Genomic DNA, 17,479 nt, shown 5'->3' with positions numbered 1-17,479 from the left:
GATAGTAAACTTCATTAAAACACAGAACACCGACCTAGCAGAAAGTGAATTAGAGGTTCTATTCGCCATGAAGGCCGCTTTGGACAGCACTGGGTTCTATCTATAGACCCAGTAGCTTTCAAGATCCTTATGAAAACGAGGACGTTGAACATACAATGGTCAAGAAACAACGTAAGGGAGTTTATAAAAGTTTCGCAATGTGTCAAATGCCTTGGGTATTACCACCCAGCGAAATATTGCAAGGAAGATAAAGTCTATGCCGGTTGCGGCTCCACAGACCACGAGAAGACCAATTTTAACCAAAAAAACAGTCAGCTGTGTCAACTGCACAAAGGTGAATAAACGATATAATACAGCCCTCGATGCCCAACATGATAGCCGAGATAAGAAATGCCCATGCTACCTAAAAGAGCTCGAACGACTAAAACAACGAACATATTATGGATAGTATCCAAATAATCCAGATTAATCTTAAGCACTCCAGGAGTGCAACAGACAACTTAAAGATAAATTTTGAACAGAACGACAAACTCAAAGTAGCATGTATCCAGGAACCGTACACAGTTATATGCATTTGTATTGTATATTGAACCGTACGGATTCCCCACAAAATATAGGAAGTTCTACTCTCGAACAGACGCAAAAACTGCAGTGATTATAGCGTACTCAAATCTCCCAGTTCTGGATCTTTTCAGCTCTCCGGAGATTATAGCGCTTGCAATAGGCAGTGACTCAAGATTTATACTAATCACGGTATACTGTCCTCTGTCGCAAGACATTGCACCAATCCTGACAACCCTAGAAAGGTTTATGCAAGACAATAACAACATGACTACAATAATTACCGGAGATTTCAATGCCAAAAGTCCCCTATGGGGCTCACATTATACGGACACACGAGGCCTCAAATTATGCGAACTCATTGCCAGCACTGGACTATCGATTGTCAACGAAATAGGGGATACGCCAACCTTCGCAGGAGTAAGTGGCAACAGCTGGATTGACCTCACACTTATCATAAGTAGAGACAGAATACGGATCGATAATTGGAAGGTAACGGATGAAGCAAACAATAGCGATCATAATAATATCTATTTTGACGTCTCCAGCATTCATTACCCAACATGGAGAAGATCGAAAATCAATGTACGACATACCGACTGGCTAAGTTTCAAAAGGTATGTCTCAAAATCTCTAGTTGACCCTAGAAATCTGACAACTATCGAAGAAATCGATAAATACGTAAGAGAAGTTACCACTAGTCTTCACGAGATCTATCAAAGAACAGTTCTCTCACATAACTCGAAACAAGATCGCGCACCTGCATGGTGGACAAAAGATCTCACTATTCTGAGGAAAAAGGTTAGAGTAACAAGGAAAAGATTCCAAAAAAAAAAACAACTGGAGAGGAAAGGACCCATAACAGGCTGCTTTACCAAAGGGTACGTGCACAGTACCGGCAAAAGATGTATAAAGAAAAGAAAAAAACATGGAACATGACATGGAACAAAATCACTGTCAGCTCTCCGTTCGGAACATACTTCGATCTAGCTAAAGGGAAGAGCATGGATCCACTACAGATAGGTTCAGTTCAAAAAGAAGATTGCACAATTACGAGCACAACTGAGGATACAATTAGAGAAATCATGAGGTTCCATTTTCCAGAAGACGACCCCAACGAGGACTCTACATATCACGCAGATATCCCAATCAACCGAGATTCCAAACTCGGAAGACGATCAGCCATTCACACTCGAAGAAATGCAACGTACGATAAACTCAACACGCCGAGGTAAAGCTCCTGGGCTGGATGGCCTCACGATTGAAACCATTGAAGAGCTTAGGCTCCCGGACGACAAACAAATTCTAGCACTCTTTAACAAGTGCCTTGAATCAGGTTATTTTCCAAAGGAATGGAAAAACGCAGAGCTAGTATTGTTCCAGGAAGAGGAAAAACCAAAGTCCATGCCCAGTTCTTACAGACCTATCTGCTTACTCTCAGCGTGGGGCAAGGTCATTGACAAGATGCTTAGGCAGAGATTAACGTATTACCTGGTCAAAAACAAACTACTAAACCCCGCCCAATTCGGGTTTACTAAAGGGCGGAGCACCACCGACGCCCTCAACCGTGTTCAAGACATCATCTTAAATAACAGACAAAATAACCTTCATATGTGTATAATATCGCTTGACGTAGCTTCCGCATTCAATAAACTATGGTGGCCTGCACTCAAAACAAAACTAAAACACCTGCGATGTCCAAAGAATCTTTACCAACTGATCACAAACTACCTCACAGAACGTCAAGTGACCTACAAAAGAGACGGCTTAAATATAACGATGAAATTACCACAAAGGAGCCCCACATGGGTCTAATATCCTGTGGAACATAATTGCAGACTCAGCGCTGAACATCAACTTTGGAGACAATGCCAAGATACAAGCTTACGCCGACGATATTATACTCATAATAGACGGAGGCAATAGGTAAACAATAGAGCGTAAAGCAGACGCAGCACTCAAATTGCTTACAAAATGGAGTCAAGACAACAAACTGTGTTTCAGTATTGAAAAGACACAGATGATAGTCTTTCCAAAAGGTTCAAAAATAAACGCGAATCCACCACGCATAAAGTGGGAAGGGCATCCACTGCGACGCCAGGATACCATTACATACCTCGGATTAACGCTTGATAAGAAGCTCACGTGGGTATCACATCTTACGGAAGTCCGAGATAAGACGCATCGAATCATCAATAAACTAAACAGGATAATCACAGACAAGTGGAGCCAAAAGGGGCGCCTGTTAAAACATCTATACCTTAATGCAATTGAACGCATGATCCTCTACGGCTGCCCAGTCTGGATCAATGGCACAGCAAGAATATGTCAAAAACTACATCAAATACAGCGAGTAATCCTGTTAAAAATCACCAGTGCGTATAGCACCACGTCAACCGCAGCACTTCAGGTTTTAGCTGGCACGCTCCCACTCGACCTAAAAGCAGAATTAGAAAGATCAATCTATCGACTTCTACATTACAAAGAGGACCTTCACACTAAAGAAGATTTACATCTATCCTATATCAGCATAGAAAGCTTCCAAGATCCCCCTGACTTACACTCAGTAGATTTACCCATCCTTTCCTGGTGCAAATCGTCACCCTCAAGACAAAAAAGAGAGATTTTTTTCTGACGGTTCAAAAATTTCAGGACGAGTAGGGGCAGCGTTCACGGTCTTTTCGAACAATGAAGAAATTTATCAAGCACAATTCCGTCTAAGCAATCATGCTTCAGTCTTCCAAGCCGAGTCCCTAGCACTCAAAGAAGCCGCACTATGATTAGGTACGCAACCAGCAGCTCACGCTTCATTCTTCACAGATAGCATGAGCGTTCTGAATGCGCTGAATTCCTTTCCTCCAAAACATCCGCACACGGCAGCACTTAGAGATCTTCTTGACGTTAGGCTCTTCCATACCTTTAAAGATCAACTGGATAAAAGGACATACCGGGCAGAAAGGCGACGAACGAGCGGATGAACTATCTAAGACTGCAGCTCTCAAACCAGAAATTGACAAGGAAGTTCCGCTTTCCGCAGAAGTTGCAAAAAGGCTCCCCAAGACAGCATTTCAAGAGACATGGTCATCACGATGGCAGGAAGAAGAGACAGGAAGATTTACTTACAACATCTTCCCAGCACCTTGTCTCAAGAGGCTCAAATACAACCGACTCTTCCTCCAAGCCTGTACCAACCACGGGAAATTCCCAGCGTATTACAGACGATTCCTCAGACGGGACGTCAACTGTTCTTGCGGTTTTCGCGGGGAAGACGCGGACGCACTTCATTACCTGCTCTCCTGCCCTCTGACAGAGCACCTTCGACAGCAGTTCTTTCCTTCCGACTACATCACATATCCTGTGAATAGACTGTTCACGGACTATTACTGTAACAAGGGCATCTTAGAGATAATGAAGCAAGTGAATGAAAATAATTATATCCAAGAAACTACAGATTAATGTAAAATGTAGAAAGGCGGCCTAACCGTCAGATTGCTAGCAATGACTAGGATGACTTCCTAACCCTGTAGTGCCATTAACTTAGTTTGGCGGAACAGGTTAAGTAAAGTGACCATATATCTCTCTTGCTTCCAAAAAATACCTAATATCTCTATCATATCAGTGTTCAGTTTTCTTAGCAAAATGACTTTATTATTAAAAAAAATCTGATGTCGACACAACATGACTTCAATGTACACCTATTAAATTATAAACTTTTTTTTTTTTTGGCTGCACAACATTTAAACTTATTTCATTTGAAAAGATCCGATCCTCCAGTTCTTTAATAAAGTGGTTTGTAACACAGTTGGTAAAATATTAGTTTTTATTAATATATATACTGTTCGAACTTTATACATGTAAATAATTTTAGTGAAATCATGTGTAAATTCTAGTATTTATTGTATAAGTAACATGAAAGGCATCCGAATGCCAAGCATCGCCTTAAAAATAGGGTTACAAGGTGAAGTCCATTCAATATTGTGGTAAATAGCTATCTTACCAATTTGGCGAGGTAGTGCCACGCTTTTCGGTTTTCGCGACTAATTTTGTTGCAAATTTGGCGAGAGATCGCCAAAAGTCGCGAAGCTTGAAGACCATTTGGCTACATTTTGGTCTGTAACCTGTGTAACCGTAACTTGTCCGATCTCTATGTAACTTCAACTGTATTCGGCCACATGTAACTGTAATTGTGTATGCCTTCCAGCAATTTCGAAAAATTGGAGGTTTTTGCGGACGGGGCAAAACTATATAAGACCGGAGAGGGCATCAGTTTTCAGTTGAGTCCGGAATACTGGAAGATCAGCGTGCGAGCTGCACTTTTAGATGCGTTTTGCATTGCTTGTCGTCAGCGTTCTTAGTTGTTTGAAGTTATAACTAATGGTTGACATACGGAGAAGAGCTGTACAAATATCTTTGTGTGAAAAGTTTCAAAACCGATAAAGTGGTTTTGGAAATAAATAAATTTTATCAAGCTATCATCGGTTCTTTGTGCATTCAATACATTACGAATTCATGAGCACGTAACAATACAATAATTAATCGAACAATCTTACCTGAAATATTAGGATAGAGTAAAATTCTCATTTATTACTTTTTAAATAAATTTAAGTCTTTTATCTATCTAGTACTATATTTTTAAATTATTAAAATGTAACCACTAACAAAATAAAAACAAACACTGGAAGATTACTAAATTTTTGAATTACATTTGTAACATGCTTTTATTGGGTTTAAAAACACTTCGAGTAATGTGCCCTTACCGCGCTGCCGATTGCACTCTAAAAGGGAGGTCCATAAGAGTCCCAAATACAAAATTTTAATATTTTACAGAGAACCGTTTTTGAGTTACTCGACATACGTAAGTGTAGACATCACAAGGGAGTTAGTGAAAATGTATTCGGGAACGGACAAAATTAATATGCCCGCTGAAATCTGAAAACTGAAATTTTTCGCGACGACAGTACTTTCTTTATGTCATACAAGGAAAAAAAATCAAAGGTGCATAACTAGGTGTTATAACAGTCTCATATGCAAAATTTCAACATTCTACGGCTAATCGTTTCTGAGTTATGCTAGATACATGCGGACGTACATACGTTACATACATACGTATGTACAGACGTCACGAAAAATCCATTTTGAAACCGTTTTACAATCCATCTTGGAATAGAGTCCTTTATAGTCCTTACAAACAAAGGTCATGCAAAAAAAAAAAAAAAAAAAAAAAAGTCAAAATGAATATTTCCATTAAAATCTGAAAACCGAAATATTTCGCGATTACAATACTTCCTTTACGTCATTCAAGGAAGTAAAAAATCATATAATGCAGAATCTGTATATAAGAAGTAAAAAAAAATTAAATACTATGTGTATGATGTATGTTCCTCGCATTGTGGAAAAAAGGACGACACCTAGAACCACAGGATTTCTAATACGCGTAGTCCTCCGCCCGATCATGTGCAATTCGAAATCCGGATTTTGAATTATGAATTTGGTTTTTATTAGTCCAAAGGGGCTTTGTCCGTGAAGGACTACTGCTTTCGTTTTGCGATTTTGCTTTGAATCACTATAAATGTCCGTTTCACTTTTCAAACTGTTGCCACCAAATGTTAGAATCCTGCGTTATATTTGAAGAAAATAAATAATAAAAATCTGCATAAATGTATGTATATTTCTCGCATTGTGATAAAACAACGGTACATAGAGCCATCGAATTTTGAATGACGTAATCCTTCTACAAATATGGGCATGCGGAATATCAAATTTGAAATGTGGAATTTGTTTTATGATCGATTTTATATTTTTGTAAACATTAACGAATTTTTGAGTAACAAACTTAACGATTTAAAAGCGAGCAATAGCAACACTCAACGGGGGAAAAAAAACCTTTTTATCTCCAGCGCGCGGAACTGTGTATTGGAAATTCTAAAGATACGCTCATTTTAAAAATATTTTGCGACATTGCTATTAAACTGAATTTTATGGTTTAAGTGCAAAGAACGTGATATTTAATAAATAAAGGTAACACACAAAACGTTAAAAAAAAAACGTCCCCTTGGACGTAATTTAAAATCTGAAACTTTTCAGATTCTTTTTATTTAATATTTTGTTCAAATTTAATAAATTTTTAATTAACAAACTCAAAGATTTGAAAGCGAGAATCGGCAACACTTCGGAATAAATTTATTTTCAGCACCCCAGATTGTTGCCACTGAGAAAAATGTAAGATATTTATCTTTCAGTTTTAATCAACAAACTGGGGAGGTTAGAATAGATGGAGTAAGCTTGACTTCACAAAAATTAAGCCAAGTAAATTCAACAGCGTAACGTTAGGACTTATCATAACCGCCATGCAGCATACGGATGAGACTATACGAAACATACTACTAAAAAAAAATTACACTGACTTTGAGAGAAAATATCAACGTCTATAGGCTCAGAAAAATGTCTTTAGGTGTAATGTGCTTAAACTACCACTAATTTTGTAGACTTTACCATTTACACATTTTCATGTACCTAGATTTTATGAAATTTGAAACAGTTATTTGCAATCCGTGTGATTTTTCTGTATGCTAAATAAAAAATTATTTATATTAAGTATTGAAATTAGAACGGTAGACTGACAAACGTTCAGTGATGAATGCCTAACATGTAGACAACACCGATTAGAATGTAAACAAAACCAGCCAGAAATCCGCATGTGGCAGCGGCCATGATAAGTCGTGACGTCAAACCGGGACGTTTCATGGTCGCACGCTGGAGATAATTTTTTTTTGGGGGGAGGGGGTACAGGGTTGCCAACGCTCGTTTTGAAATCGTTTAGTTTATTAATAAAAAATTCTTTGAAGTGTTACAAAATATGAAATCAATAATAAAACAGATTTCAAATTCAAATTAGGGCTTCCACATGCCCATATTCTATGAAGATTACGTTATTCAAATTTTGATGGTTCTAGGTACCGTTGTTTTATCACAATGCGAGAAACATACATACATACATTCATGCATATTCTTCATTATTTAATCTCTTTAAATATAATACAGAGCGATAATATTTGGTGGCAACAATTTGAAAAGGGAAACAACGCTTATCGTGAATCAACGCAAAATTCCAAAACGAAATAAATAGTCTTTCTGGGAAAATTGCCCCTTTGGACTAAAAATATTACGCTAATTAATAAAAAAAAAAAAAAAAAAAAAAATTCGTATATACTTAAAAATTAAAAAAAAAAAAAAAAAAAAAAAAAAAAGAGAGAGAGAGAGAGATAATAAAAATACTAAATAAAAAGCCCCCCCCGAAACAAAATACTAATGTGACACTGAAAAAAAAATGTAACGCAAATACTATGAAAAATGTATATACTACATCTTTTTAATTCCCACTATAAGCCATATGGAAACATGCTACATCAACTAAATTTATTACATGCGTGATTTTAACCTCTTTGTTTTATATTTTCTCTTTAAATTTCTTTTATGAGTCGTTTTAAATTGCGTTAAATACGTAAAACAATATTTTATTGTTCTTTAATCTCAATTTTATAATTTTAAGTTCAAGAAACGCCGGTCTATGGAGACACTTTCTTTCTAGCTATATTTAAAGCCTTAACGTAGATTTGTTTTTTAATAACAAATTATTCATTACAGAAAATATTCCTTCAGATGCTGTGTTTTCCCGATTTCTGAAAAGAATAAACTCTACAATATTGCAAAAAAACTTTAAAATCTTTCCTCATTTCAGAAAAACATCTGTACTCTTCTTATCAGGAATATATTTTTTATTCCACCCATTGAAGCATCTCACAATTTTTAAAATTCTTTGAATGGTGCAAGGAGTAAACAATTCGAACAAGGGAAATCCACAATTATCATATCATTCTTGAGACTGGTATGCAATTACAATATACATACTGTATGCAATATATATATATATGAACAGCAATTTAGAAATATAAGTGAAAGCGTATTTATAACTCTTGTTAAAACGGGATATAATTGTAGTTTCTACCAAAATGACCAGACAAGATATTGAAAAAATGGAAAGAACGAAGACAGGCGATGAAAAACATATGCCCGCGGAAGGCGGGCATATGCCTATCTTTCTTTATTGAGGAGCTAATCCCGTTTTTTCTCCGTTTAATCTTTGAAATAAATTATATACAGTGTTATGAATAAGTTCACAAAAAAAGGTAAACGGACTGTAATTATCACTTGTTTATTTTACATAACTCTTTGAAATAGAAGGAATGCCGTCCAAGTGACGACACAGCTCACATCACACCAAGCACAGTAGCAATTAATAAAACAAAAAAGAATAGAATACAAATCACATAAATTATGAGTTGAAAGTTCGTTACCATAGCAACCAGAACTGAATCATCAGGCAGCAACGCCATCTATTGTTGCAAAGACACACTAGTAAATCGTTTGGTAACAAAAAATACTAAACATAGCCCCCGGCCTTGAAGCCTTCTAAGGGTTCAAAAAAGACAAATAGTTAAAGCATACACAATAACATTAACAAAAGAAATTAATTGAAAATATAACTAAAATTAAAGTTCAATAATATGAAAAAAGTCAATAGTTCATAAGTTCATATTAGTCATGATTGGGGATAAGACACAATTTAGTAACAGCTCGTTTGAAATTACCAGCGGCTGTATGGATTGTAGCCACTCGAACTTTTTTATCACTACCTGGATGAATTATAAATCACCACATTTTAGATTGGGAGACGCACGAAACCACTTAGCACGTTGTTGAAGTATTGTTAAATATTCTGCACACCATCGTTTCCAAAAATGTTTCACAGTCTGTTGAACTAGAGACCAACGTTTAAGTCGTGAAGATTTCACATCACTCAACTCAAATTCCGGAATGGCAAGCAAAGGGGCTCCAATCAGAAAATGACCTGGAGTCAATGCACTAAAGTCGTTTGGATCACTAGACATCGCACAAAGAGGACGGGAATTCATACACGCTTCCATTTGTGTAAGCACTGTTAAAAATTCCTCGTAAGTTAGAAGTGTGAATCCTAATACTCGTTTAAGATGAAATTTCATGGATTTCTCATTAGATTCCCACAAGCCACCGTAGTGAGGAGATGTCGGAGGATTAAATAACCAAGTTATACCTTCTGAGGTACTGTAGTCGCATAATTCACTGCTTTTCTCAATGCGAGCTGCATTTTTATAAATCTCCTTCAGTTCCTTACTAGCACCTTTGAAGTTAGTAGCACAGTCACTCGAAATTTTAGATGGTTTGCCTCGTCGGGCGATAAATCTTTTTAGAGCTGCTACAAACGTAGAAGTTGATAGATCACTGACTAACTCCAAGTGTATAGCTTTTGTTGAGAAACACACAAAAATGGATATGTAACACTTGAAAGTTTTTGTTCTTCTTCCAACTTGGGACTTAATAGAATATGGACCAGCATAATCAACACCGGTGACTGCAAAAGGTCTTGATGGTTGAACTCTGGGCGAGGGTAAATCACCCATTATCTGGGTCACAGTCTTGCCTCGATTTCTAATACAAGGAATACATCTGTAAATAATCCTTCTCACTACGCTTCTCACTGAAAGAATCCAAAACTGCATTCTTAAAGTGCTTATTAATAACTCTTGACTAGCATGCAAATAATTGACATGGTAATGAGTTACGATGAGATTAGTGACATGTACTTCCTTTGGAAGAAAAATAGGATGTTTGCTATTTTCAGGAATGTTTGCATTTTTTAAGCGACCACCTACTCGAATGACGCCTTCTTCATCAAGGAAGGGAGTTAATTGTATTACTCGGCTGCTCACACCTTTTAATTCTCTCGAAGTTTTTAAATAAGAGAGCTCTTGAGGAAAATATGATTCTTGGACGTTTTTTATCACTGTTTTTGTAGCTAACCGAAGCTCATCGGTTGTCAGAAAACCTCTCAAACGATTTTCGGAGAAGTTTCGACAGTTGTAAATAAATCTTAGGCATAATGAAACTATACGACGTAATTTTGTCCAAGATGAACACCGTTTAAAAATGTCATTTTCCTTTACCGCACAAAATACTGAAATGCAAGTTTTTCTTTCTTCTCTACGAACTCCTTCATAATCTACATCAGCAAGATGTTCACTGTCAGGACATGGTTCGTAATCTTGTGAATATAACCAAGTAGGTCCAATGAACCATCGCTCACACTTCAGAAATTCTGCTCGAAACATTCCTCTTGTACCTGAATCAGCTGGGTTCCACTTTCCATTGATATGGTTCCACATTACATTAGGAATTGTATTCTGTATTTTAGCAACGCGGTTTGCAACAAAGGGAACCCAACGGTATGGTTCTGCAGAAATCCAGGACAGTACAACAGTTGAATCTGTCCAGGCCAAACCTTTACGTATAGGAAACTCTAAATGTTCTAACACTTATTTAAGCAAATTTACTAACAAAACTACGGCGCATAACTCTAATCGAGGTAATGATTGCACTTTCAGAGGGGCAACTCTTGTTTTTGATGTTAAGAGTGTTACTTTGATGTCCAAATTACGTGACACTGAACGTAAATAAATTGCTGCACAGTAGCCTTTCTCGGAGGCATCACAAAAAACACAGATATCAATATAGTTCACATCAGGAATCAAAACAAATCTCGGTATTTTTAATTGTTGAATAAGATGTAAATCATTTCGGAAAATCTTCCATTTGTTAGCAATCTCATCACTAACAGGTTCATCTCACAATAATCACATGTCTTGTATCAAGATTTTGACATAAATAATACAAGGAGCAAGCCAACCCAATGGGTCAAATATTTTCGCTAAATCAGGAAGGATATCTCTTTTTGAGTATTTAAGCTTTTCACCAGAAATAGATACGGAAAAGTTAAAATAGTCTTCACGGGGGTTCCAGTTAATTCCTAAAACTTTGATTGAGTTATCGCCTTGAATTTTCGTAGCCTCAGAATCATTTCTCAACTCCTGGGGTATATTCTCTAACACTGACAAGTCATTGGATGACCATTTACGCAGAAGAAATCCTCCACGTTCTAACATTTGCAAGAGTTGATTTACTAGATTTTTGCACTCTTCAGTGTTTTGAGCACCTACCAAACAATCATCTACAAAAAAATTTTGAAGTACAGCCTTCGAAGCTAAAGGATAGTTATTGTGCTCATCGTAGGCAAGTTGGTATAAAACACGAGTCGCCAAATATGGAGCCGAGGCAGTGCCGTATGTGACAGTATTAAGTCGAAATTCTTGAATAGGATCACTGTCCTGCCAAAATATCCTTTGAAAGTTTCTATCCTCTTCATTAACTAGAATTTGTCAAACATTTTCATGATATCAGCTGTGACAACTACTGGGTAAGATTTGAATTTGACCAAAACTAGAAACAGCTCTTGTTGTATTCTGGGACCTGCATCAATATGTCGTTAATAGATAGTCCTGATGAAGACTTATAGTAGCATTAAATACCACACGTATTTTACTCGTAGAGCTAGATTCCTTAATTACTGCATGATGTGGCATATAGTATGCCTGACTTGGGGACTCTGAACTACGGACTGGTTCCATGTGCCCGAGATCCAAGTATTCCTTCATGAAATGTTTATACATATCATATGTATCGGGAGATCTTAAGAGATTTCTCTCTAAAGATTTAAATCTTTGTAAAGCAAGATCTTTAGAATTACCCAACATTGAATGCATATCTTTAAATGGAAGTTTCACTACATAACGACCATTTTGATCACGGAAGTGTGTTGTTTTAAAGAACTCTTCACATTTTTTATCTCCACTTGAAATACGTTTGACTTCCGGAATGGAGTCTAAAGACCAAAATCTTTCAACTAATTCGTTTGTATTCAACTGAAGATTATTCACTGTAAAAGTGTTAGTTAGATTCGAATTATCAGTAATAGTGTTCCCAGAAATGATCCAACCCAATTGAGAACAAATTGCAAAGAGTAATGATTCTCCTCTCTTTATGATGTCTCCCTTAAGCATAGTAAAAAATACATTTACACCTAACAAAATATCTATAGGTTTTCTTTCATAGAACTTAGGATCAGCTAAGACTAGATCGTCAAAATGATTCGCAATTTTAGAAGGAAGCGACACGTTAGGCACATCGGAAGTTATCCTTGGAATCGCGAATGCATATGTTCGAAATTTGGAATTTGACTCAAAGTGCGGGGTAAAAATTAATTCCACTTCTCCACTTGTTACGGTGTTGAACGAACCAAGGCACGATACTTCAATTTTTTTTTTTAAAATCTACCTAACTTTAGTTTACTGACACACTCTTCACTTATAAAGCTGGCTTCACTGCCACAGTCTAGTAAAGCCCTGCAAGAGATGGCTTTACCATTGGAATCACTAACTTTAATGAGAGCAGTACACAGTAATACACGTTTTGATTCACCTTTAAAATAACTAAATTGTCCTGTACATGTTGTGGCATTTGTAACGACTTCATTCTTTGGTAAGAACACTTCGGCTTTGGGGGAGAGTGAGGACGTATGTTTTGGTTTCTCATTTTCACTAGTTTTGATATTTCGATCAAAATGAAGAACAGTATGATGAGGTAACTTACACGTCATACATTTATGTAAACTACGACAGTTTTTCACTAAATGAGGCTGAGAAGATAAACAATTAAAACAAAGTTTGTGTTTCTTAACAAATTCGATTCTTTTTTGGACACTTAAGTTTAACAACTTACTACATTTGTGAAGACAATGATCTTCCTTGCACATTATACAACTGTTTTTACTCGACACTAAAGAAGTTAATTTGAAATTAGAAAATTTCCTAAAATCTTTAGATTGGTTTCTACTATTCTGAAGGGTTCTAGCGTGGTCTTTGAGAAACTCGAGTAAATTATCTAAAGTACCCTAATTCATCTTTTTTCAAAGTTCTTTCCCACCAAAATTTTATGTTTTTATCTAATTTCTCAGTTATCAGATAAACAAAAAGAACATCAGAAAGATCAGAAACTTCTAGCTTAAGAGTTCTCAAAGAGCGTATACATTCATTCACTACATCAACACAATGTAAAATAGCTTGAGCTGAATCAGAAACATTTGGCAAATTAAACATTTTACGGATTAATGCATTAGTTAATTCTCTTTTATTAGAATAACGTTCCTGTAAAAGTTGCAACGCTATATCATAATTAGCATCAGAAATAGGAATTGACTCAATAATAGACAGAGCCTTTTTTTTACAAGAAGCCTTTAAATATTGAAACTTCTGACATTTAGAAATATTCGGATTGTTATCTACACTAGCCTTAAAAAGATCATAGAAACTAATCCACTCTTCTATATTTTCCCCTATAAAGGCAGAAAGTTCTAATTTTGGTAATCGAACGTCAGACGAATTTACTTTTGCTACACTACTTGTTTCGATAACAGAGTCACTGGAAAGTTTCTGTAACTTTTATTTATAGTTATCCATAATGCATCTAAAGTTTCTTGTATTGTTTGTTGTTCCGTCATGAATGTATCACAATCTTTTTGAGGACACACAAAAAAAATAGTTCCTCATAAATAGAACGAAGCTCACTGTTAAAAGCATTTAGTTTCGTTTCGAACAACTTTACCTCTAAAATTTCTGCTTGTTCTAAATTCGAATTTACCTTGGCTTTAAACGTTGTTATATTGCTTTTTAGAACCTTCTTTTTAGTTAAAACTGGTTTCAAATAAGCCATTATGAATAACAATAAATATTATACTAACAACTCTAGCAAAGAAAGATGAAATATTGGAACGTACTCACCCCAATGTTGAAGTTTCTACGCTACACCATGCCACGGAAATATTCCACAAATCGAATCGAAAGAACACTAAGCTGTTTATTAATACCAAAATCGAAAGTGATTTAACTTGCTAATATTTGAATAAATCACATCATATCCAAAGATCGCTAACTCTTCTCTCCGGTCGCTAGGACCAGGAATGTTATAAATAAGTTCACAAAAAAAAGGTAAGCGGAGTGTAATTATCACTTGTTTATTTTACATAACTCTTTGAAATAGAAGGAATGCTGTCCACGTGACGACACAGCTCACATCACTCCAAGCACAGTAGCAATTAATAAAACAAAAAAGAATAGAATACAAATCACATAAATTATGAGTTGAAAGTTCGTTACCATAGCAACCAGAATTGAATCATCAGGCAGCAACGCCATCTATTGTTGCAAAGACACAGTAGTAAATCGTTTGGTAACAAAAAATACTAAACATACAGTATTATGCGTTTAGTTTACGTTTTGGCCAATAGTTATTGTTAGTTGTCTAATAAATTGCGGCATTTGAAATCACGTGGTATTAGCGCTCAAACTTCACTTTTTGCCGCTTTTTACTTCCTTGTACGAAGTAAAAAGGAAGTATTGTAATCGCGAAAAGTTTCAGGCAGCATACTTCAACGAAAATATCCATTTTGACCGCTATCGAATGCAATTTAACGATGTTTTTGCGTGATATCTGTACGTAAGGCCAGAATAAAATACTCTTTTCCTTCAAAAAAATTATAAAACTGCTTTAAAATTAATTCTGAAGAGAATTTTTCATGGCGTCTGTACGAACGTATGTACGTACGTGCGTACGTACGTATCTCGCAAAACTCAAAAATGAGTAGCCTCAGAACGTTGAAATTTTGTATATAGGACTTCTATAACATGTAGATGTGCACCTCGTATTTTGGTTGCAATCGGCCGCACCAAACGTACGAGTATATATCCACTCTGTTACCCGGCTCCCGGCTCAGTGATCTCAGTTTCTTTACTCTTATATATTGGTAAATTGTACATTTTTTGCTTTAAAAATGATTGTATTATGTTGTTTTTATCTTCCGGTTAAGGATTTTATGCCTTTAGTAAATCTGTGTGCAATATTTTTAAAATTATCAACAATTTTAAAGTTGTTTATTTGCCGCTAAGCTTTCTTTAATGGCGGCCATTGATGTTTACATTTGAAACAGGAGACTAGTGGATTTGTTGCCAATCTAGAGAAACTTAGCTTCGCAACAACAAAGATAACGCCTTCATTTATTATTGCCAATTAAATCATGCTTAATTCTTTTTCTGGAATTTTTTCGAGGAAATAAGTGTTTGAGATTTACTTCGTAATTTTTAATATAGATATTTTGAGTTTTTATGTATTTTTGCCTTCTCGCGAAGTGAGAACTGAATTAATTAAATGAGTCTCTCAATCGTCTGTGAAAAACTGTTTCTTTTTTGTTTTGTTTGCTTAATTTCTTTTATACATCATTCTAGCTTTATTATAGTATTTGAATAGAACATGTGGCAACGATTAGATAATTCTATTCTTTAAATGATATAAATTTTGTGCATTATGAGTTATAATATGAACGAAATATATACTAACTGTTATATAATTATTGGATTATATAACAGTTAATTTTGTTTCCGTTATAAAATTATTATATAAGTTAACTGTTATATAATTATTAATAATGTTAAGTGAATCTAGCGCCAGAGTGTCGCTATGGTAAACAAATACTAGAGTGAATTTTAAAGAATGCATTTATTCTATTGTGGTTTATGTGCTGTCGGCGAAGTAGATTTAATTCAATCCAATAAGTTTAAATGAATCGCAAGAAACAATGCGTATAATTTAATATTCCAATTTAATTTTCCAATACAAGGAAGTCATGTGGTGTACACATCAGATTTCTTTTTTAACAGAAATGGCTGCTAAAGCGATTATCTTGTTTATTTTATTTAATTAGTTATTGAATTATTAATTATATTAATAATTAGATTGATTATTAATTAGATTTATTGAATCTGGTGCAAAAACTGTGAAGTTGACTTTGCCGTTAACCCTGTTTTGAACTCTATCATACTAAACTGCATTTGTAAGGTATTTTTCCCTCAGCGCTTTCTATTTTCTTAAATTTTATACATTTTACTTTTTTATGTTATGCAATAAATAGAAATTAACTGTGATTCGACTGAAATTTATTTTAAAAAAAGGGGGGGTTTACTGATAACATCTGAAATTGGTTTTTCTGGCAACTTAGTTTTCATGATAAAAATGTATATAAAAAATATTTTCTAGAAAGAAAAAGTGCATTTTTAATTCTCCAATATATATAGATTTAAAATATGAAAAAAATATGGAAGCGATTTCGGTCCACAAATTGAGCAGTCAGAGAGGGTTAAAAGGGATAGCTAAATGAATGCTTTCGTATTTTTCTGCACTTGTAAATATTGCCTTCTGAACGTCTTCCACAAAAGCATGCCTCTCGTTAAAAACATAGCTTTTAAGCGTTCTATCATAATTAATTAACCTATTGAAATCTTCATTTATTTGCACTGTAATATGCAGCATTAAATCTCATTTTTGTTTATTTCGTTTTCAAAGTTGTAACAAAAACCCAGTAATACAAAAGGAGAGGGAAATTCGGGCAGAATTGTAGAAAACTATGTTAGGTATAACATAGTAATTGCCAGATATTAAGTTTTCACTTATTGTTTAATAATGGTTTCACTTAATGTGAGTTGAATGTCTTAATAGTAATAATAGTAATGATAAATTCTTGTATATATTATATAATCGGTAATATATAGTAATATTTTCCTCCTTCTTTTGTAGATGGAGCAGTTGATTTGTGAAATGCAACATCCCGAGACAGGAGTTCCTGTAAGAAGTCAAAAACTGTTCCTTACTACCATTCCCTGCGCTTTCTTGGGTTTGTAACTCTATTTTTTCCCGCATATTTTGTGTAATTATTTTATGGTCAGCTTTTCCTTACTTTACTATATAAGATATTTCTCCCGCCTTCCTAGCGTACCTTCGTGGTGTAGTGATCAGCACACTGAGCCGCTATTTCAGAGGTCCGTGCTTCGATTCCCGGCGAAGGCATTGCTAATTTTTCATCTTGCATGCTTCCTCTACAACT

General features: G+C 35.4%; 1 protein-coding gene across 2 annotated transcripts in view; it reads left to right on the top strand.

Moving 5' to 3' along the window:
- The window catches only part of LOC118203883 (regulator of G protein signaling 6-like), a 208,202-nt gene that overhangs the window by 110,135 nt on the left and 80,588 nt on the right, over positions 1 to 17,479 (top strand). For both annotated transcript variants that reach the window (XM_085813717.1, XM_085813716.1), the window contains exon 3: positions 17,173 to 17,269. In XM_085813717.1, the coding sequence (XP_085669843.1) occupies positions 17,173 to 17,269 (97 nt within the window). The remainder of the gene's footprint in view (positions 1 to 17,172; positions 17,270 to 17,479) is intronic.

The sequence above is a fragment of the Stegodyphus dumicola genome, chromosome 3 (assembly GCF_044657685.1).
Source record: "Stegodyphus dumicola isolate Sdum_Otavi_A_Nest chromosome 3, ASM4465768v1".
In the NCBI taxonomy this organism is placed as follows: Eukaryota; Metazoa; Arthropoda; class Arachnida; order Araneae; family Eresidae; genus Stegodyphus; species Stegodyphus dumicola.
Note: the sequence above shows the minus strand (reverse complement) of the source record. Positions and strands in the feature narration are given on the sequence as shown.